We start from the raw sequence: 23399 nt of genomic DNA on the forward strand, positions 1-23399 counted from the left end.
AAATGCAATTAAAGATAAAGGAGCAAAGTCTTCATCTATCCTGCCCCATACACCCCTGGAACTTGAACTCTGTGCAAGTGCTGTTTACTAAGGGCTGGTAAAGGGCCGGCCTCAAGGAGGTGGGGCTGCGTCGCAAAAAAAAAAAAAAAAAAAAACCACAAACAAAACCCCGCCGCGCTGCTTTACGGCACTCGCTCCGCCCCTCCAGGTGCGGGAAGCTGAAGCCGGGAAACATGGTGGCCGCCCGCCTTCTCAGCAAGGGTTGGACTGTCCTGGCAGGGTTGTTGCTTTTCTCCTTCGGCAGCTTGGCCGCTAGTCAGATCGAGGTAGGAGTCAGGCCCTCCGAGCGACAGGGCCCTGGGAGGACAGCTCTGCCGTGGCTGTGAGCGCACCAGCAGATTGCGGTTCATAGCAGCCGAGGGGAGCATCAGCATCTTGCTAGGCTGACCGGGCTGTGTGTGGGGGAGGGTGTCTGTTACAGGGGATGGGATAGGACAGTGTCGATCTGTTTCACCCTTTTAAACGACGTACATAAAGAATCAAGTGTCAGGAGACGGGGGAGAACCTGATGCATTGCTCGGACGAGTGTGCAGTCCCTAGCAGTTGAAATGTGAGCACAGGAGTGAAGCACCTACTTTCCTACTACGAAACTACACTGCTTCCCTTTGATAGGAGTCAGATGGCTACGGTGTTTTATTTTTGGCTCACAGGACATTCTGGCCCTTTATCAAGCTTTTACTCTATGCAGTACTCTGACAGTACTTCAGGCCAGTTCTACTAGAGTCTAGATCTGTTTCCAGGCCTGCATACCCTGTTGGCTAGGGGGCCGGGATAGTTAGCCACATTTGAAAATCTATATCCAAAGTTTAATCTTTTGCCTAGCCCACCTCCTGTGGGATTGCCACTAAGTCAGAAACCTGCTTGTTTGTTTGTTTTAATAAACTCTTTTTATCTCACATGTTGATCATCACTAAATTCTATGTTCTGAACTTTAAAAATTGCTCTCACCCTTCCAGTTCCACTGGCATAAAGTGGGCCTTGGTCATTTCTTGCCTACACTGTTGCAAGACTATCTTGTTTACCCCCAGGCTTCCAAAGTCCCTCACTTAGATGCTAGATTAGTCTTCATAAAAGGCAAACCCAGTCAGGTTATTCTTCTGATTTAATCCTTTTCCCATTGTTTAGATTATGATCTAAACATCATAATCTGGTCTCTGCCCACTTTTTGATCTTCTTATTGGAGTCCATTCTTTCTACCACCTAAGTACCTTGAGTTTAGACCAATGAGTTCTAAACTTTTTGAATACTTACCCTCCAGTTAGAAAAGATGGCACATGCACCCTCTCTCTGTATCCATGAATTACTGCTAATCTATATAGTCAACATTTATAAGGTATATTTTTTAATGTAATACAAATATGAATAGAAGTTCTGCCATTTTTCTCCTTTATTTTAGTGGATTATCTTGTATACTTCATTTTGGACACCATTATATTTTTTGTAGTTACGTTGTTGCTGTGCTTTTTCACATTAACCATGTTGTTTTTTTTAACCTTTTGTTTCTTCTCTCTTTTTACTAAGATGCAGTAAAAGCATTACCTCTGTAGTAATATGTACACTTAGCTAATGTAGCACTCATCTGCTCTAAATCCATATATGCTTTGTAGTATCTATGATTCCTTAATCTTTCACTTAAGAGTGCAATAGCTCCCTAGCTGGTCTGCCTCAAGTCTTTCTTTCTGCCAGTCTGTTTTCCAAGCTGCAGCCAGAGTAACTTTTAAAAATGCAAATCAGATCGTGTCACCCATAAACACCTTAATGTTTCCTTAAGGATAAAGAACAGAATCTTTGTTATGACCCATGAGCAAGGCCCTTTTCCTGTCTTTGACTTCTAGTTGTGCTAATCTTTTAGTTTCTCAAGGCCTTTAAGCTCCTGTCTCCCATTAGGGTGGATGTTCCTTCTGTCTGGAATTATCTTCCCTATTCTCTTCATCTTTTGAATCCTAAGCTAAATGTCACTTCTCTAGGGAAAACTTCGCTGATGCCTTCCCACTTCCTACTGCCAGAATCAGGTCAGGTCAGATCTGGGAATCTATTGTACTCTCATGATACTGTGTATCTTAATCTCTATAGAATTTATAGTTTGCCCTCATCTGCGTAATATATGTCTATCAAATTGGATAGTGTTCTCTTTGGAGGCAAGTACTATGAGTATTTTTGCCCACCATTGTATTCTGTGCACTTAGGACAGTGGCTGGCACATGGCACCCAATGAATGTGATGAATGAATGAATGTTACATTGCAGTGTGACATGTTTGCTTGCTTCTTTATTGCAGTCTGGGGTTCTTGAGAGAAAGCAGCTTGCTTTTTCGTGATTTTTGTATCACTGTACATTACATGTAACTGGCACATAATAGGTGCTCCATTCGTTATATATAGAGTGAATAATTTTGCAGTGCCTCTATTGTCTAAACAATCACAAAAGAGTTTTGCCATATCAAATTTTTCACTAAAGTCTTAATGATGTAAGAATTCTCAGCTAGAAGGCACATTTGAGATTATTGGGTCAGATCTTACTTTCTACATGAGGAAAGTCAAGTCTAAAGAGCTAAGTGACTTATTCCAGTCTCATAGTCATGTTCAAATTTTTAAACTAATGCTTTATCCACTATAGCACATTGTTTTCTTTTGCATCGAGGCAGCTCTTGAGAAAGGTTAAAAAAATACATATATATGTACATTTGATAAACAGATATGAGGGAATTTTTTATTTTATTCTCCCTGAAATTTTCTTGCCAGATGAAAATTAAAACAGCTAACATTTGTTATGCAATTACTATGTTCCAGTCACCATTCCTGCCTTCTGTGTGTCAGGTAATAATTACTACTCTTTTACAGATGGGGAAATGGAGGCACAGAGAAGCTTTCCTAAGCTTTTACAGCTAGTAAATAATAGGGCCCAGATTAGAATCCAGGCAGTATGACTTCTCATAATTAATACTGTTTGATAGCAGATCTGGGGTCATTAAGGTTCATATTCACAATTATTTTAATATACAATAAATATCATGTTCTTTTGGTGTCTGGATATTTTTGGATGTTGAGGTTTTCTGATGTTCCACAATGGCAAATATGGTTCAGACTTCTAACAGATTAGCGAAATGGTACATGGCAGCGTGCTAGAGAATGTGCTCAATCAAATATATTGATGTGTTCAAATAAAGTAATTGGAAGCATCCACTACAGAGTAGGAAGTAATGAATGAGACTTCAATAAGGGGTATTAATTGGGCGCCTGGGTGGCTCAGTTGTTAAGTGTCTGCCTTCGGCTCACGTCATGATCCCAGGGTCCTGGGATCGAGCCCCGCTTCCCTGCTCAGCGGGAAGCCTGCTTCTCCCTCTCCCACTCCCCCTGCATGTGTTACCTCTGTAGCTGTCTCTCTCTGCCAAAAAATAAATAAAATCTTTAAAAAAAAAAAAGGTATTAATTGTTATGTGGAGAATCAAGGCATGAAAATAAGTCATTCACAATTTGAAGACTGAATGGAAAACTAGAAGCATATGAGGAAGAGCTGGTTGTGTTTGAGATAAAAATGTTTAAAAACAAGCAGCCCCCACCTCTGGGGCTCCCCGGCAAAAAATAAAATGTTTGTCCTTTATAAGGTCAAATACTAGAACCTTTATAAATTTGCATAATGATAACTTACTGTCATTATAACTAAAGACTCCATGAATCTTAACTGTTCTTTATCAGTCTTTATTCTCAGAAATGTGGCTTTTCTAATGTTTTTGAAATTATTTGATTTGTAGGATCAAGCAGAACATTTCTTTAGAAGTGGCCATACAAACAACTGGGCTGTTTTGGTGAGTATATTCTATGAAGGTATATGTTGTTGTTCACGTTAGATATGTGTCTGAGAACTTTTGTGTGAACCAGATTTTTGAAAAAAAAAATTATTTTCTCATATAACAAATTCCTTATTTTGATTTGACTATATTTTAAATTGACTTTATATCAACTAATATTCTGGCCTTCAGTATATTGTCAAGTGGTGATGTGTAAATAAACATAAGAATATACTAGGGATACTATTGTTAAAGGAAGCATCTTATAAAATGTACAATTATTTTAATGATGGAAACTAGTAATTGTATTTCTTATCTATAATATTAGTTTGTAGATATTCTCTATTTAGGCTATTTTTTTTTTTTTTTTTTTTTTTTTACTTTTTTTTTCTGCCCACAAAAAGAAATGATCATCATAGAAAATGCAAATTATACAGACAAGTTTAGGAGGGGACAGATTAATTTTATCTTAGGTGACTCTCCCCTCAATTTAAAAAAAAAAAAGGAAGACAGAGAAAATATCTTCAAGTCCCATACATGTCAGAATTAACATTTTGATTCTTCTGGCCTTCTTTCCCTTCCCATATAAGCATAAAGATAAATGATTTTATGTAACTAGGGTCATCTTATACCTGTTATTTTGCAACCCTATAGCAGTATATCTTTGGAGATCTTCCCCTGTCAACATGGAGATGCATAATCATTTCCAAAGGCTGTATTATTTTGTATTTTATGAATGAACCGTAGTCTCTCGTTCATGGGCATTTAGATTCTAAATTTTTTACTTTAAACAAGACTCTTGGACAGCCTTATACATACACCTTTGTGAACTTGACTGATTTTCTCTTTAGGATAAATTCCTAAGCCATAAGGCTCGTAAGTTATGGAGCATAATTGCTCTCCAGAAATGCTGTACCTCTTTTTTCTTATTCCAAGACAACTGGGTATTATTAACTTTGCCATTTCTTTTTGACTGCTGGGTAACAAATTAAATTTTGTTTTAATTTGAATTGTTTTGATTCTTAGTAAGGTTTGCTTATTGGCCTATTGTTTTCTTTTGCCTTTTTTTTTCTTGGTGTAAATTACCATTTTAATTTATCTGGATTTATAAATTTGTATTTTTAATTTCCCTAATAGAATACATGCCATCAATTTTGTTTTTCCTGCACTTGGAAAGTATTTGGATAGTAGTTTCACTGCTGGGGATTTATTTAATGGCATTTACATGATTAGGAGATATAATAAATTTGACTTAATGAAAAAATTGTAGAAGAGGGTTGACTGGAAGAAAGAATGAGGAAATAAGGAGGCAGGAAAGGAAGTGAATTTTTGTGAAAAAGGAAGGGGGTTCATGGGTCATTTTATTATTCTTCAACAAAGAACACTTATATGCTACCCCTCAAAAGAGATTTTATGAAGGAATCAAACAAAAGCTGCTCAAGATAAGGAGACAGGTTTTCGGTGACCACTTAAAAGAGAGGGAAACTTATCAGGAGGCAGGCCATGATCCACCAATTCCACAGGATAACTTGCTCTTCAGAAACCAAGGGCTCTTCAATAACTAGTCTCTCTATGGGAATTCTTAAAAAAAGGGAGTAACTGCCTATGTCCCGACAACTAATTGCCAAAGGGCTCATCCTTTAGAATAAGAGCCTATTAGCTTACACTGCACACACACTGAAGCTTTCCTTGTCTGGAAAACCTCTAACTGAGCCCTTCTTCAACTTCAGTAACTTGAGTCTCAGATGAGAAATGAAATGAGGATGAAAAAGAATTATTACTGAGCATTTCACAATTGCAGTTTCGTATTGTGTACAGTAGTTTACACATTAACTCAGACTTTAGTAAAGTGAGACTTTAGTGAATTGTTCTTTATTAAATGGAAAATCATGAAATTTGATCAGGGCCAAGTTGAAAGTACTAAACATGCATTTTTTCAATGTTATGTAATTCAGATTTTAAAAATATACGTTTTTCTCTACCAGTTTGAATTACTTTGTTTTTACTCTTGACTAAATGATCAGAGGTAAATAGAATGCCCCTTTGCCATTGTACTGTGACTAAGAAACTTTCGCCACCAGAGGGAGATAGAAGGAAAATTGGATTCCATTTTAGTTTCAAGATCTGCTGAGTAAATCATTTTTGCTCCTGTTTAATAAAAAAAGTTAAAATGATAATCCTTACTCATGGTTAAAAAAAAGTACAATGAGGAAGGGTATAAACTGAAAAATCATTGTACCCTTCTTTGATTCCCATTTTTATTCTCTGTGATCACTATTATTATTTTCTTGTGCATCCTTTCAGAAATTGCCAATGCATATAATTACATTTGTGTCTACCCCTCCCTCCTTTTAAAAAGACTAATGGATCATATCACATGCTGTCTTACAGCTGGGTTTTTTTGGTATTTCATTTTGAGAATATGAATAATTTATATTAAGTTGATATTTCTTGGTCCCTTCTCTTTTGCCACCTTCATTTCATGTCTAGTAAATTGCTCGTGAAAATGAAGGCAGTTTCTTAGGTTTATGCTTAAATACTGTAATAGCTGAGAAAAGCCTTTTGGGTGTGGTAAATTGCACTGAATATACAGATTTTTATTATGACTAATTCAGATATAAATTAAATTATTTCTGCTTAAGTTATGGAATCTGTAGATTTCTAGCTTTTTGATTTCAGTTTTTGCTAGTACAGGCAATGTTATAATGAAAATTCTTGATTACATATTTTTGTGTACTTATATAAGCTAAATTGAAAGATAAATATATATTCAAACTTGATATATGTTGCAAATTATTCTCATAGAAGGTTTATATTAGTTTATATTCCCAACAGTAGGATATGAGTTATTCATTTCCCCACATGATTGCCAATACTGTGAATTGTCATGGACTTTTGAATACTCAATTTGATTTGTGTTTTTTAAATTATGATAAAAGTTGAGCATCTTTAAGAGTTTATTGTCCATTTTGAATACCTTTATTATGAAATGGTTGGTCTCATCCTTTTCCCATTTTTTGAAAATTGGGTGGTTCATTTTTTCTTATTGAGTTATAATTATTTCAAGTTTTTTTTTTTTTTTTTTAAAGATTTTATTTATTTATTTGACAGAGAGAGACAGAGACAACTGGAAAGGGAACACAAGCAGGGGGAGTGGGAGAAGGAGAAGCAGGCTTCCTGCGGAGCAGGGAGCCCAATGTGGGGCTCGATCCCAGGACCCTGAGATCATGACCTGAGCCAAAGGCAGACGCTAATGACTGAGCCACCCAAGCACCCTATTTCAAGTGTTTTATCTCATTTAGGACTTTATGGAATTTTTGACTTTATCTCATTTTTGACACATGGAATTTTACATTTTAATGTAGTCAAAAATTATAGTCTTTTCCTTATTGGATTCCAGGTTGAAAATTCATTTTAATAAAAAAATCTTGTAGTTCCTTTCCATTTGCAGGGGCAGGAACATTTATGTGATTCTCAAAGCTGTCATTATACTACTACGACCAGCAAAGGCGTGTGATAGGAGATAGGGAGGGTGCTCAGGGGTAGGTATACTTCCTTTGGAATGGATTTCCCAGGGGGCTGATTTTTTGAGGTATGGTGTTAGATTTGCCTAGTACCTTTGGTATCATTTTTAGGAATCAGTTTGTTGTTGTTTTTTTAAATGTAAAACTTATTTGGATTGTTTCTAGTTTTTTATTCGGTTCAACAGCTTCTTTATAATGTATTCTCTTGTGTGCATGTAAAAGTATTTTGTATGTTATCTATCTAACGTTTTTCATAACTAGAATTAGGAAGCAATCCAGAGTGAAAGGAACGTTATATAACCCAAGATAGTTAATTTTCTATTCTGTGAAGACATTATGGGCATTGCCTTTGATTCTAAAGAATTTAATCTTTTAGACTTAGGAACATTATAGAATCACATAAATTGAGAGTAACTAAGTTGGTTCAGTATTTGATTAAATTCCCCAAAGATTTGGTTTCCCTTAAGCTGACTGGCCTTTTTATTTAATAGCAGTTATGAAAGACCTCTTTCTAGAGAGATTGGTTTTTTTGACAATTCTTTATATGCTTTCCTGTTTGTAAGCCTATATTATGATATACTCTTTTTCTAGGCATCTCTAAATCCTACTTAAAGAGAAATAATTCTGTAAGTTGGTGGCTTATTTTGATTCATAACAATAATGTATTTGTTTTAATACTTTAGGTATGTACATCCCGGTTCTGGTTTAATTATCGGCATGTTGCAAATACTCTCTCTGTTTACAGAAGTGTCAAGAGGCTAGGTATTCCTGACAGGTAAGAATTCTTAATAAAGCTTAACTCTGAACTTCAGTTACCCTTAGACAGTTGTTATTATTTTTGCATTTTTATGTTGCTTTGGAAGAGATAAACCTGATTTGAAGGTTTTTTTAAGATTTTATTTATTTATTTGACAGAGAGAGAGATAGCGAGAGCAGGAACACAAGCAGGGGGAGTGGGAGAGGGAGAAACAGGCTTCCCACCAAGCAGGGAGCCCGATGTGGGGCTCGATCCCAGGACCCTGGGATCATGACCGGAGCTGAAGGCAGACGCTTAACGACTGAGACACCCAGGCGCCCTTGAAGGTTTTTTTTTTTTTTGTTAGAGCATACCATCATGTATAAAATAGCTGTTACTTAAGACCATAATGTCAAATTATATAAAACAACAATCAGTACCTTATAAGGTGAAAAGATTTGATAAAGTATAATTGCTTAGTGTCATTTACTTAATTATTAAATGCTTCAGTCTGTGTTTTTAATTGCAGGCCACAAGACAATTTTGACTGATTCAAGTAGAAAAGTAATTTACTGAAAGCATATTGATTAGTTCACTAACTTGCTGGGAAGGCTGTATATGGCCTTAAGTCAGGACCATGTTAGACTAGGTAGCAAGAAAGACATCTGAAAATGCTGGCATAAAACCATGCATTGACAATAATGCTGCCACAGATTGCTGGCTGGACTCTGCTACTGCATAGCTGCTACCATTACCTTGGGAAACTTAGTGTTGGCGCTGCCAAAATCCAGCCTTTGCCATCCCAGCCCCTTACTGTCTCTAGCTCTTAATTTAGCCTCCTCGGTGGGAAAGTCATATTGGCAGAGCACAGATTAAAGTGCCTGTGTTCACGCTCAAGGGGTGACAGGAAGAATGACTGTATGGCATTTTTAGCTTCTATAAATGGGGGTGGGCTCTGCCTTCGATGGAGACTCATAAAGTGGGATATTTCCTAATTACATGAGGGAGTTCAGGTACGAGGCAAAGCCCCTGTGCCTCCACCCAGATATATGTTCTCTGCATTTGGTTTGTCAGATATGATAGAGCTGTTTTTGCTACCACCAACAGAGTTATAGAAGAAACTGCATTCAATTCGCTTATTTAGGTTTGATTTATTTAGTCCTATGTTCCTCTCTTCCTTTGAGGCAGAATGGAAGGAACTTTGCAACCAGATAGATCTGAGTTTGAAATCTGGGTTAGTGATGATTTTCATTAAGTCACGTCATGATGCTAAGCCTGTCTCCTTGTCTACTACATGGTCATAATAGTACCTTCTTTGCAGGATTTAGATCCTCACAGTAAAAAGCAAATAGAGATATGTATAAAGTGCTGCAGGAGCAGAAAGGAAGCAGTGAATGACTCAGGAGACAAAGATATATTATATTCTATGTAAATAGATCATGTTAGCCTGAGAAGCTGACAAGAACTCTAATTTAATTCCTGGATTTCATCTGGAAATTAAAGGCAACTCAATAATATTACCATTTTTAAAAGTATATTAAATTAAGTCTGAGAAAGAATGCTTTGCTATATCAAGTTTACAGGTATTATTTTTGTAACTAGCCAATTATTATAATTTGTCAATTGGTTTTCTTCTAATAGGGCTATGTGGTTAGTCCTTTGGCTTTTAACTGCTGTTGCTTCTATACCCTATGTGCTCCTCCAGGGAGTTACTATGCACAGTTTGGCAATAGTTTTCACTTAGGAAATGAATCTTTGTCTGGTCTATAGGTTATTATGATATGTTTAAATGGTCTAAGTAAGATTTAGAGGGACTTTTTAGGAATAGAATATAACTGTAGGATGTATTTTATATATTTTAATTGGTAGGTTTGCCCCTAGGTTTCTGAAGAATGTTCTTTAAAAGCTTATTCCTGTTTCACCTAATAGCCTGTCTACCTCTCTGTTTATGACATCTTTTTTGCGGAATGAATTGGGGATTTAAACCATTTGTTATTTTACAAACAGAGATCAATATAAAAGATTCAATTTGGCTTTTAGCCTATTTATTGTGAATATTCCTCTCATTGGTGACTTGTCTTTACTCCTACCTGGAATTAAGTATAAAGATATCTCTAGCTAAATTCTTAGGAAGTAACAAATTATTATAAAATAACAGTTTGGAAACTTAAAATCATTAAGAACAGTTTTTAGTTTTAAAGCTTGAATTTCAAAATACAGTTTGAATTTATTTTTATACATTATGGAACATTTTTAAGTTAAAAATGTTATAACTTTTGGGCGCCTGGGTGGCTCAGTTGGTTAAGCGACTGCCTTCGGCTCAGGTCATGATCCTGGAGTCCCTGGATCGAGTCCTGCATCGGGCTCCCTGCTCGGCGGGGAGTCTGCTTCTCCCTCTGACCCTCCCTCCTCTCATGTGCTCTCTCTCAAATAAATAAATAAATCTTTAAAAAAAAAAAGTTATAACTTTTGTTCATATTTTAGGTATGTATGCCGAGAAAAATGATTGTTACATTTAATAAAAATTATGAGTAGAGCTCTGTTTTGGTTTTGTTTTTTAATTTGTTTGATTTTCAAGGGAGCATTTTACCTTTGTCTTGAGATACAAGGATTTGCATTTAATTTTCCCATAGACTTCAATAAGAAATCAGTTCACAAATCATTTGTTGAAATACATGACAAAAGTGATTGCCTTTTATTTTGGAAGTTCACATCAGTTCCATAGGTCCTGTTTGAAATGTCACATTAGTCATGTCACTACTCTTGTTCTGATTTCTCTCTGATCTTCTGTCTGTATTTCACACGTTCTGACCATACTGAGCCATTCTCTCTGCCTGGAATGGTTGTCTGTACTTCTGGCTCACTTCTGCCAAAACCTGGCTGTGATTCCAAATCTCTTGTGGTTAAAAATACAGATTTCTTGGCTCCACCTCTGGTGATTCTAATTCACTAACTCTCAAGCGACGCCTAGACATCAGGTTTAGATGTAGTTCTGATGCACATTCAAGTATAGGAAGCACAGCTTCAATTTATACCTGACCTTCCAAATTTACTTTACTCTAATACTTCTTTAAAAAAGCCTTTCCTGACCCCTTTCTTTGCTTCTGTGGTGTCCTGTGTACATCTTGATTATAACATGATTATATGAATTATAGTATGTCTCCCTCATTAGATTATAAACTCTTTGAAAGGAATATGGATATTTTATTTCATTTTGTACTTCTAGCATCTAGCACAGTGCCTGACATATAGTAGGTTCTTAATAGGTATTAGATAAACAAGTGACTTGGAAATACTTTGTCAGGTAGGCAAAACAAACACAAGTTTGTACTTTAAAAATAAAAATACTTCTCTTTCCTAAATTGTGTTAGTTTAGTTTTTAGCAAATGTTAATATGATATAAAAGACATTTTAATAAATAGTTTGTCAGAACTTAATACTATTTCAAAATGTTGACTCAGGGGAAAGGATTCTAATGGTTATGGGGGAAAATAAAGAGACATACTATTATTGTTTTTATACGTAAGTTCCGTGCAAGACAGGTGTTTTATACTTTGTGTCCATGTTTTCTGTAACCTTACCCACCCTCAGGTACTTTTTTTTTTAATTTGCCTGGTTTTAATTCTTTAAACATTTTACTTTTTTGGGAATTTTTCTGCCCTCAGATAATTGTTTTGGACTAAATCCCTGTTTTGCTACCTCTAATATGCTTAAAATGCTTAGGATGAGGGAAGGAAAAGGCATAAAGCAGAGGTTAGGCCCCAAAATTGGTATGTGAAACAAAAATTGAGCCGAAATTATTCTTGAAAGTTTCTTAAATAGCACATAAAGTACAATATAGTATTGTCTTCCATCAAGTCTGACACAGCCAGTTTTTCCTCCAGTGCTAGGGCAGTTTTCTTTTTCTTTGATGGAGCACTTGATGAAGTGGTTTACTTAGGACTAGGGCATATGTTATGTGAAAGTACATCTTAAGAGTAGAATTATGATGCTCATGCTGTAAGAGGCATACAGGGATTGAGACTGACTGAGAAGATATAGAATCAGAGCTTCCATCTCATGTTTACTTTGGAGAGTAAATGCATTGACTATTAGGGTGGGTGAGATCTGCCCCCCTACTTTTTTTTTGGCTGAGTGCATAAGATTAGCTTTATGGAGTTAAATGTGTACATAATTTTTCTTACAATATGATTTAGCTCTACTACAAATTGGGTGGAGTGAGTTTTTGTAATGATCCCTGTCTGATAAACTATTTCTGTAGTTAAATCCAACAGCAGCTTTTCTGACTCCGTTTTTCCTCCTTACTCTATATTTTAATCATTATGTAAGATTAATATTCCTGTTTTAAACTTTTTTCTTCATCTCCCCTTATTCATAAACTCTTAGTTTATGCAAAATAAAGTTCCAAGTCCCCTAGCTAGTACTCAAGGCTTTTGTAGTCTGGTTCCAAATCTGACATTCTGATAATTTCATTTCAATCCCTATGCTCCAGCCACTTCCTTCTTGTAAGTTCCTATATTGGCCTCTGTCATTGCCTTACACTGGTCATTCCACCTATAGTTCTTTTCTTCCTCCCTCTATCTAGTTTTCCTTTGCCCAGATTCAATTTATACACTCCCTAGAGCTTTCTTGGGTCCTTCTTGCATAAATATTTATTTATACTTTTGTCACGGGGCTTTTTTTGTATGTATTGATCTAATTTCTTCAGTGCTGGTTCTCATACTATGTTTGTAAAAGGCGAAAGATTTATGCGATCTGAAGAGAAACCAGAGTATCTCATACTATGTTTGTAATCCTCACAGTATATTCTTTAGTATACTGTAGAGAGTTGAATGAATGAATGAATGAATGAATAGTATGCTAAAAACTACTAGCCAAGTGGAACCGATTGGTCTAGGCTAGAAAGGAAATATTTATGAATACTGCTTATTTATATCCCCTTTATTTATTTTTATTTATTTTTTAATATATTTTTTTAAGTAATCTCTACACCCAGTGTAAGGCTTGAGCTCACAACCCCAAGATCAAGGATCAACAAATTGTGTTGGGAAAACTGGACAGCTACATGAAAAAGAGTGAAATTGGACCACTTTCTTTTGCCATACATAAAAACAAACTCAAAATGGGTTAGAGACCTAGATGTGAGACCTGAAACCATAAAATTCCTAGAAGAAAACATAGGCAGTAATCTCTTTGACATCAACCATAGGGACATTTTTGTATTTATGTTTCCTTTGGCAAGGGAAACAAAAGCAAAATTAAACTATTGGGACTATACCAAAATAAAAAGGTTTTGCACAGTGAAGGAAACCATCAACAAAACCAAAGGGCAACCTACTGAATGGGAGAAGATATTTGCAAATGGTGTATCTGATAAGGGGTTAATACCCAAAATATATAAAGAACATACAACTCGGCACGCGCGTGCACACACACACACACACACTCAAAAATGGGCAGAGGACATGAACGGACTTTTTGCCAAAGAAGACATACAAATAGCCAGCAGACACATGAAAAGATGCTCAACTTCACTAATCATCAAGGAAATGCAAATCAAAACAAGTGAGATACACAGTTGTAACAGTGGCTAAAATAAATGGATAACAAGTGTTAGCAAGGATGTGGAGAAAAGCTTCGTGCACCATTGGTGGGAATGCAACCTGGTGCAGCCACTGTGGAAAACAGTATGGAGGTTCCTTGAAAAACTAAAAATAGAATTACCATATGATCTAGTAATTCCACTACTGGGTATTTACCCAAAGAAAACGAAAACACTAATTCGGAAAGATATATGCACCCTGAGGTTCACTGCAACATTATTTACAATAGCCAAGATAATAGCAGCAGCCCATGTGTCCATCCACAGATGAATGGATAAAGAAGTGGTGTGTATATAGGCAACGGAATATTACTCAGCCATCAAAAAGAATAAAATTTTGCTGTTTGCAAGAACATGGAAAGATCTCAAGGATATAATGTTAAGTGAAATGAGTCAGAGTAGAACAAATGCCATATGATCTCACTTATATGTGGAATTTAAGAAACAAATGAACAAATAAAAGAGACAAAAAACCAGATTCTGGTTACCAGAGGGGAGGTGGGTGGGGGCAATGGGTAAAATAGGTGAAGGGGATTAAAGAGCACACTTATCGTGATGAGCACTGAGTAATGTATAGAGTTATTGAATCACTATATGGTATAACTGAAACTAATATAACACTGTATGTTAATTATACTTGAATAAAAAAGAAGAGAAAAAAATTAAAATAGTGACTCAGAATGGTTAAATGACTTGCTTAAGGTCCACTAAAGTTACCATTATGTAATAGAACCAGAATATGAATTCAGATCTTTCGACTTTATGGCTGGAGCATTTCCATTATATCACAACTATCTCTTCCCTAAGAAATTGCAGCAATTAATATTTATGTGACATTTATAATTAGAGAATTCATTTAATAACATCTAATTTTATTCTTACTCCAGTTCTATAGAGATTGGTATTATTATGCACACTGATCATTTTATACCTTATTAAATTAAAAGATCTAGGGGCGCCTGGGTAGCTCAGTTGTTAAGCATCTGCCTTCGGCTCAGGTCATGATCCCAGGGTCCTGGGATCGAGCCCTGCATCAGGCTCCCTGCTCCGCGGGAAGCCTGCTTCTCCCTTTCCCACTCCCTCTGCTTGTGTTGCCTCTCTCGCTGTGTCCCTCTCTGTCAAATAAATAAATAAAATCTTAAAAAAAAAAAAAAGATCTATATCTACATGTTGAATGTAGTACTGAGGTGTTATGAAAATACTTAATTTAATAAATAAGGAATAAGGAATAAATAAGGAATAAATAAGGAATGCCTCTCCTATTTCCTCATTTACTTATTTTTTCCATAGTTTCTACATTGTCTTAGTCTTCATTATTTGATGCGTCACATACTTCATACTTCTGTACATCATCATGCTTTGTAGGTATAATACACGCTTCTGTACTTCAACAGCTTTGTAGCTGTTTATTCCGTCTCTAGTCTTTTTTCTCTCTCCAACTCATCCTACACACAGCTGTTAGAATTCTTTCTCAGACACTGCTTTCATGTTTTCACTCCCACGATCAAGAACCTGCAGTGACTCTCTGTTGCCTTTCTGAAAAATCCAAAATTTTCATCCAGCCTTCAGTCTTTACTGCTTTGTTAATTCCAATTTACTATGTTCATTTGTAGATCCATTATGGCACCTACTACATAATATTTAGTCACTCTCATTTCTCTTTCTATGTATTTTATATATATATTCTTTACCATTTATCTCACCTAAAACACTTTATATCCTCTGTGCCTTCCTTTCCTAACCATATATCTTTCTTTCCTTTGTGTCACTTGTAGAACATCATAGAGTACTCTGTATAGGGAGGTCACTGAGTGCTTAAAAAAAAAATTGCAATTCAATTTATATAATTTTATAAATAAATATATATTCAAAATTTTATTGTTACTTTTTTATTCTATGATTTTGTCTAATTTTTTATGAACAAAGGGACTGGAACTATAGTAAATGTGCTTTGTAAATAATTTGCAATATATTGTAGTTATTGTCAAGGTATAATATTAAGTCACGCCTTTGATTGTTCTGCTTCTTGCCTCCTGTCACTTCCCAATGGTTTTTTTCTCATATACTCTGTAAAAATATAAATAATAGTGTTTGAATATAGATACTTATGTATTCTTAACAATCTGTCATTTTATTCTCATGTTGGCAGCTGATCTGTCTGCCACTCCACATGATGTTCCAGTGAAGTGTATAATATCTTGAATAGGGGAACATTTAGAATAGTTAAGAAGTTGAAATGTGCTCTAAGGAGGAGAATAGTGACAAGGGTAAAAGGAGCATTTGGTCACGGCTATCATGCTCTTATCTTTAAATAATTAGAAACCACTTGAAAGACTAAGAAGACTGTGAAGGATTTTATGGAGCAAAGGGGTAATTTCTTTATTGATTTGTAAATACATAGGAAGGTTTTGGGATGTCAAAGGAGCGAGAGATGCTTATTTCTTAATCAGTACCAAAATGTTTTTATTACTGAAACTAGCTTCTTATCTGGTAACTTGATTTCCTTGACTTTGTTCTTGGCTATTTTGGGGTCTTGTTTCTTCCACATTAAGTTTAGAATCAGCTTGCCAAATTCTTAAAACTCTGTTGGGATTTTGATTTGCATTGCAGTAAATTTTAGATTAACTTAAAATGGGCTGTTTATGGCATTAAATCTTTATGTATGTATAAGGTATATCTCCATGTAATTATGTGTTTAACAGCTTTCAACTAAGTTTTATAATTTTTAATTTTTCTCCATAAGCATTTTTGGTAGAATTTTTAGTTGTCTTATTTTTTTGTTGTTGCTCTTGTAAATGTACCATTTAAAAAGTACTTTTCTTCTGTTGCACATACAGTTGGCTTTTGTATATTGTTCTAGCAACCTGCTGAGCTGTATTAATTTTAATAATTTGACTATAAATTCTTTTTTAGTAGCCATAAAATTTGCAAACAATGACAGTTTTCTTTCTTTCAAATCTTTATACCATAAACTCTTTTTTTTTTAAAGATTGTTTATTTATTTGAGAGAGCGAGAAAGAGCATGAGTGGAGGGGAGAGGCAGAGGAAGAGGGAGAGGCAGACCCTTGCTGAGCAGGGAGCCTCACGTGGGGCTCGATCCCAGGACCCGGAGATCATGACCTGAGCTGAAGGCAGCTGCTTAACTGACTAAGCCACCCAGGCACCCCAACCAAAAACTTTTTTTGAATCTTCAAAAGCTTTCATATTTGAAAATTTGGGGATAAAAATTATCTTTAAAGACCTCAAAATTAGTAATCCAGAGAAACCTTTATTTTGTCCATGAAAAAAATGTGTTCCTGAGAGATAATGTGATATTTAAGGTCAACAATTGTGTGGTGGCAGACATAATGCTAGAATTCTGGTTATAGTGATTATATTATACTATGTTGTCCAATTCATCAGTATAAATGAATGAAATATTAAAGAAAAAGGATAAGTGAAAATGTTGATATGCTTTATGAAGCTGATGTTTGCATGATAATATACCTAATTTACTAATGTAAAGAATAATCTAATAACCTTACCAAATTGCAATAGCTAATCTTCAGTTTTTCTTGTAATAAGCTTTCTGTGGAGCTATTCATCTATTTCAATTTGAAGATAATTCAGAAAGTTATTTTTATTTTCACTTTGGTACCTCCAATAAAGTGAACCTATTGGTGTGTTGTATCTAGTATTTATATGAATGTGCAATAACTTGATTGCCTGAGTATTTGTGATGCTTGTTAAATAGTATTGGAGCACCTGGTGGCTCAGTCGGTTAAGTGTCTGACTCTTGATTTTGGCTCGGGTTATGACCTCAGGGTCGTGGGATCAAGCCCTGCGTCAGGTCCATGCTCAGTGGGGAGTCTGCTTGAGATTCTTTTCCCCTCCCTCTCCTGCTTTTCTGTTCCTCCCCCTGCTCATGTGTTCTCCCTCTCTCTCTCTTTCTCTAAAATAAACAAATAAATAAATTTTTTAAAAAGTCTTATTGGATGCCTGTTTTAAAGTCAGTTGTAAACCAATTTAAAATTCAGGTGCTTCCAAGGATTGTGTAAATGTAAGGAAATCATAATTTAGATGGGAGGCAATTAGCACAGTATTTAAGAGTACAGACTGTTAGTAAACACTCTCTCTTTGTAGATGACATAACAATATATATAGAAAATCCTAAAGACTCCAACAAAATACTGTTAGAGCTAATAAACAAATTCAGTAAAGAGGCAGGATATAAAATCAGTGTACAAAAATCTATTGTTTCTGTACACTAATAACAACTATCAAAAAGAGAAATTAAGAAAATCCCATTTACAATTGTATCAAAAAATAATAAAGTACCTAGGAATTAATCAAGGAGTTGGAAGACCTGTAAACTGAAAACTTATAAGGCATTAATGAAAAAAATTAAAGAACACAAATAAATGGAAAGATATTCTGTGCTCATGGATTGGAAGAATTAATATTGTTAAAATGACCATACTACCCAAAGCAACCTACAGATTCAGTACAATCCCTATCAAAATTCCAATGGCATTTTTCACGGACAAAAAAACAATCCTAAAATTTGTACGGAACCACAAAAGACCCCAAATAGACAAAGCAATCTTGAGAAAGAAAAAAAAGGTGGAGTCATCACACTTCCTGATTTCAAACTTTAGTGCAAAACTATAGTACTCAAAAACACTATGGTATTGGCATGAGAATAAACACAGCCCAATGGAACAAAATAGAGCCCTGGAATAAATCTATCATATGTGGTCAGTTAATTTACAACAAAGAAGTGAAGAATATAAAATAGTGAAAGGATGGTCTCTTTGATACATGATGTTAGGAAAACTGGACAGCCACATGCAAAAGAACAAAACCGGACTGCTAACTTACATTGTACATAATCATCAACTCAAAATGGATTAAAGACTTGAATGTAAGACCTGAAACCATAAAACTTTTAGAAGAAAACATAGGCAGTAAATTCTGACATCAGTCTTGGTGATGATTTTTTAAATTTGACAACAGAAGCAAAAATAAAAAAGTGGGACTGTATTGAACTAAAAAACTTCTGTACATCAAAGGAAACCATCAACAAAATGAAAAAGTAATCTACCAAATGGGAGAAGATATCTGTAAATCATATATCTGATAAGGGGTTAATACCCCAAATATATAAAGAACCCATATAACTCAATAACAAAAAAAGAAATAATCCAGTTAAAAAATGGTCAGAGGATCTGAATAGACATTTTCCAAAGAAGACATGCTGATGGCAAATAGTTATATGAAAATGTTCTTAATATTACTAATCATCAGGGAAATGCAAATCAAAACTACAGTATCACCTCCCACCTGTTAGAATGGCTGTAACCAAAAAGACAAGAAATAACAAGTGTTGGTGAGGATATGGAGAAAGAACTCTCATGCACTGTTGATAGGAATGTAGATTAGTACAGCCACTATGGAAAACAATAAGTAGGTTCATCAAAAAGTTAAAAGTGGGACTAACATATGATTGAGCAATTATATTTCTGGGTATTTATCCTAAGGAAATGAAAACAGTAACTCAAAAAGATATCTGCATGCCCATGTTTATTATAGTATTATTTACAGTAGCTGAGACATAGAAACAACATAAGTGTCTATGAATGAATGGTTGGATAAAGAAGATGTGGTATGTATGTACAATGGAGTATTATTTAGCTATAAAAGAAGGAAATTCTGCTAATTGTGACAACATGGGTGGAGCTTTGAAGGCATTATGCTAAATGAGATAAAGCAGAAGAAAACAAATACTGTATGATCTCATATGTGGAATCTAAAAAACAGATACAAGGAACAGATTGGTGGTTGCCAGAGGCAGGGGGTAGTAGGTGGGCAAAATGGGTAAAAGTGGTTAAAAGGTGCAACTTCCAGGGGCACCTGGGTAGCTCAGGTAAGCCATATGACTCTTGATCTCAGCTCAGGTCTTGATCTCAGGGTCATTCGGGCTCCATGTTGGGCTCCATGTTGGGCTCCACAGTGGGCATGGAGCCTACTTAAAAAAAAAAAAAAGGTACAGACTTCCAGTTATAAAACTAGTAAGTCCTGGAGATGTAATGCATAGCATGATGAGCAAAAAAAAAAAAAAAAAAAAAAAAAAAAAAAAACATGGTACAAACTCTAGAGTCAGGCCAGACTACAAAGTCTGATCTAACTTCAGAAGTAGACAGGAATGATGACTTATGTTGCATTTGCTTCAGATTGCTACCAAACCAACAAAGAAGCAGTGCAAAGTATATATGAGATAAGAATATGAGGAAGTGGCTACAGCTCTCCTCTTCTTCTTTGTTACCCTGGTGATCCTGAATTTGGTAGTTCGTGAAGCCTGCAAAGCGTGAGAAACCAGCCAGGTCAGAGGGATCCAGAACAAGTCACCAGCACTGCCTACTATCCCATTAGGCAATTTCTTGCTGTGCTTGAGATTTATACTTAACATGTTTTATTTCCTACTGTATCATCAAGGCTTCAGCAAACCTGGAAAGGGCCTGTAAAAGTCCTGGCTAATTTGTTGATCTTGGATGAACTATTTAATCTCTCTCAGCCTTAGTGCCCTTGTTTATAAGATGGAGAAAGAAGACCTATATGGGGTGAATTCTGGTGGTTCATCAATCGGTTTGGGAGTAATTCCCAAATTCCTTGCATCATTCCACAATTTCATGAATCAGCCTGCCATTTTTTCTGATTGTTGCACGGGCCTAGCATCAACTGACTTGGCATTAAGTTAATAATCCTGAATACTAGTTTTACTGTGACAGTCTTAATTACCATAAGAAAGGTCATAAAAGCGTATAGGTTTGTAAGTTGAGCCATTTTGAGTTATGAGTTGCCTGTATAAACCAGGCAGGAGTAACATGCCTCTTAGTAAGAAAAGGAGAAAGAAGCAGGTGCTTGCAGAAGAGCTGAGTCACATTAGTGGCAAAACCCTGGCATCCATAATGTTTCACAGGTTTTTATTGTTGATATCTCAAACTACTTTCTGGTCTCTGTAAGGCTTTATTCTTGAATTTTCATTGAATTATGTGCCATGCTAATTCATCTTCCTTCTTTGAACTAGCTTTAGTGATTCCTTACAATAAGCCTAACTAGAGTACCTATTAGGGTGTGGATAAAGGGTTAACAAAGCCCTTTTGTAATATAAAAAAAATGGACTTTTGTTCACTTTGTAACTCTGTTCTTTTGGATATCTGATAAGGTAGGTAACATTGCTTTTGGTAAAATTGTTCCCTTACTGATTAGATAACTGTAAGTGGACCAGGATAAATAAATCATAAGTACTTGAGGAGAAGCCCATACCTTTGGGCTTTTCTGAGTGGGAGGATTCTTGTAACTGGGTTTGTTCCTTGGAGGGACCCTGAAAAGTATGTTTATGGAGTTATTGCATAAGAGGTTGACTAGTTGGACATGAGGTTTCTAAACGAAAGTGGATATTCTGCCCACCCATATAAGTCTCACTGCCTCAGCCTTGAGTTATCATCTGAAGCACCAAAAAGAATAGCTTGGGAGGATCACATGCACATATATACTTATGCCATGCTGTTAGCTGTAGCCTCTTAGACTTGAAAGAGAAAGTCCTGGACAGTTATGTATATTGCTATAGATTGTTGTGAGCGTGTACTCCTGTGGAAGAGGAATGTCTTAACAGTTTTTATATTTTGCTGCTCTAACAATTAGCCACAAATTTAGTGGATTAAAATAATGCACACTAGTTTTGGATATCAGATGTCCAAAATGTGTCTTCAGATCTGTGTTCCTTCTGAAAGCTCTAGGGGAAAATCTATTTCCTTATTTTTTCCAGCTTCTAGAGGCTTCCTGCTTTCCTTGGCTCATGGCCCTATTCTCATTTTGAAAGTCACCAGCATAACATCTTCAGTGACTCTTCTGTTGTCATATTTCCTTATTCCTCTTTGTTTCTGCTGTCACATTACCTTCTCTGACTCTGATGCTCTTGCCTCTCTCTTATAAGGACCCTAGTGGTTACAATGGGTTTACCCAGATAATTCAGGATAACCTCCTCATCTCAAGATCCCTAACTTAATCACATCTGCAAAGTCACTTTTATTTTTAAAGGTAATGTGTTTACAGTTTCTGGGGATTAGGACACAGGCATCTTTTGGGGCAATCTTTTAGGTCTACCTGTCTTACTGGGAAATGTTTCCTGTTCTGTATCCTTCTAACTGAATTTGATGCCAGCTGTGGTCATCTTGAATGTTTAATGGATCCTATCAAGAAGACACCTAGTGGGTGTGACAGATAGGAGTGTTTGGAATACTGGAAAAGTGAGGAATCATGAAACGCAAGAAGAGTTGGCCAAGAAAATAACGCCACGTAAGAGGTGCACTCAACTCCTTATGAATTAGATGAGTAGAATTATGATTATAACAGTTTGAAGAGTTAATGGGAAGCAAGGAAGTAGAAAAAGTGCCTGGAGGATGTTGACTGAGAATGAAGTAGAAAGGGAGCATAGACTGAGGGGACTTAGAACCAAGACAGATTTTTGATTTTGAGACAGAAGGACTTTATATTGTTTAGGGAAATATGCCAAAAGAAGGGAAACGTAAAAACTGGAAGAGAGGGAATAAAATTAATTTGGGGGTTCTTAGGTATCTGCATTGACACTTCCACTTATTACGCTGATTCTTTCTGAAGTACATTGAAAAAGTGTGTGGGGGGGTACCAATAAAATGCCTGATGCATTTGAGGTTATATGGCTGAGGATGGGTGCTAGGTTGGTCTAATAAATAGGAAGGAAGGCAACTGGTAGAGGGGTGGGATGGAATATGCACTAATTTAATTTACTTCTTTTCTCCATCTTCCGTCTTTCCCTTTTCCAACCAATAAATACATGTTGAGAGCCTATGGTGTTTAGAATACACTTGACAATTTGTCCAATTTAAACTGAAGTGGAGATATAGGGAAGAGAAAAGAGCAGGAGAGTAAACTGTAGCCTCCAAGAAAAAACGTAAATGTTTGGATGGTGGCAATGGGAGTGACCACAAAATAAGTCAGATTCAACTTGACATTTCACTATAAGTGGTGGTAATAATAAGTATTTCTAAGAGAGTTCTGAGGATTCTAATGGAGAATAGATAAAAGCAATGTAATTCTCTGTCATGTTATATCTGACTCTTCCTGAAGTGTTAAAAGGGTAACTGAAATTAACATTTGTGGACATAATTTGGTTTCTTGGTAACTGCACATTACAAGACAGTATAAATATATGGTTGAGCTAACATTAATACACATTGCTGTTTGATCAATTATATAATAAATTATCAAATATCTAAATATTGACTAACAAAAATCCATGGTTACATAAACCTGATATACACTGGTATGAATGTGGGCAATGTAAACGTAAAATGAGCAAACAAATAACCATATAGTCTTTGATTCCAATGTTTGAAATTACTGAAGGAATGAACCACATAAGATTTAGCATGTTCATAGTTCCTAGGTTTTAGTTCTATATGATACTAAAAATATACAAGTGTTACTTATATTGAGTATTTTGGTACCTAATCTGTCTATATTTCTTATGTATTGTTAAGATTCTGGCATGGGAAAAGATTTAAAGACTTAAGGCTCAGTACCGTATGATTTCAGGAAGGGTCGGCTAGTACGAATGATAAGCAGATTTGAACTGCTGAACTGCTAAGTGTCCAGAAAGGTTGGCTGTAAC

The 23399-nt window shown here is 35.7% G+C and overlaps 1 protein-coding gene across 1 annotated transcript in view; it reads left to right on the forward strand.

The window, feature by feature from the left end:
* Positions 1–207: 207 nt before the first annotated feature.
* PIGK (phosphatidylinositol glycan anchor biosynthesis class K) overlaps positions 208–23399 on the forward strand; it is a 119141-nt gene continuing 95949 nt past the window's right edge. The window contains exons 1-3 of the mRNA XM_035018242.1: positions 208–326; positions 3811–3864; positions 8054–8145. Coding sequence (XP_034874133.1) covers positions 234–326; positions 3811–3864; positions 8054–8145 — 239 coding nt within the window. The 5' untranslated portion in view covers positions 208–233. The remainder of the gene's footprint in view (positions 327–3810; positions 3865–8053; positions 8146–23399) is intronic.

Source organism: Mirounga leonina, unplaced genomic scaffold (genome assembly GCF_011800145.1).
Source record: "Mirounga leonina isolate KUSES-001 unplaced genomic scaffold, KU_Mleo_1.0 Mir_173, whole genome shotgun sequence".
NCBI lineage: Eukaryota > Metazoa > Chordata > Mammalia > Carnivora > Phocidae > Mirounga > Mirounga leonina.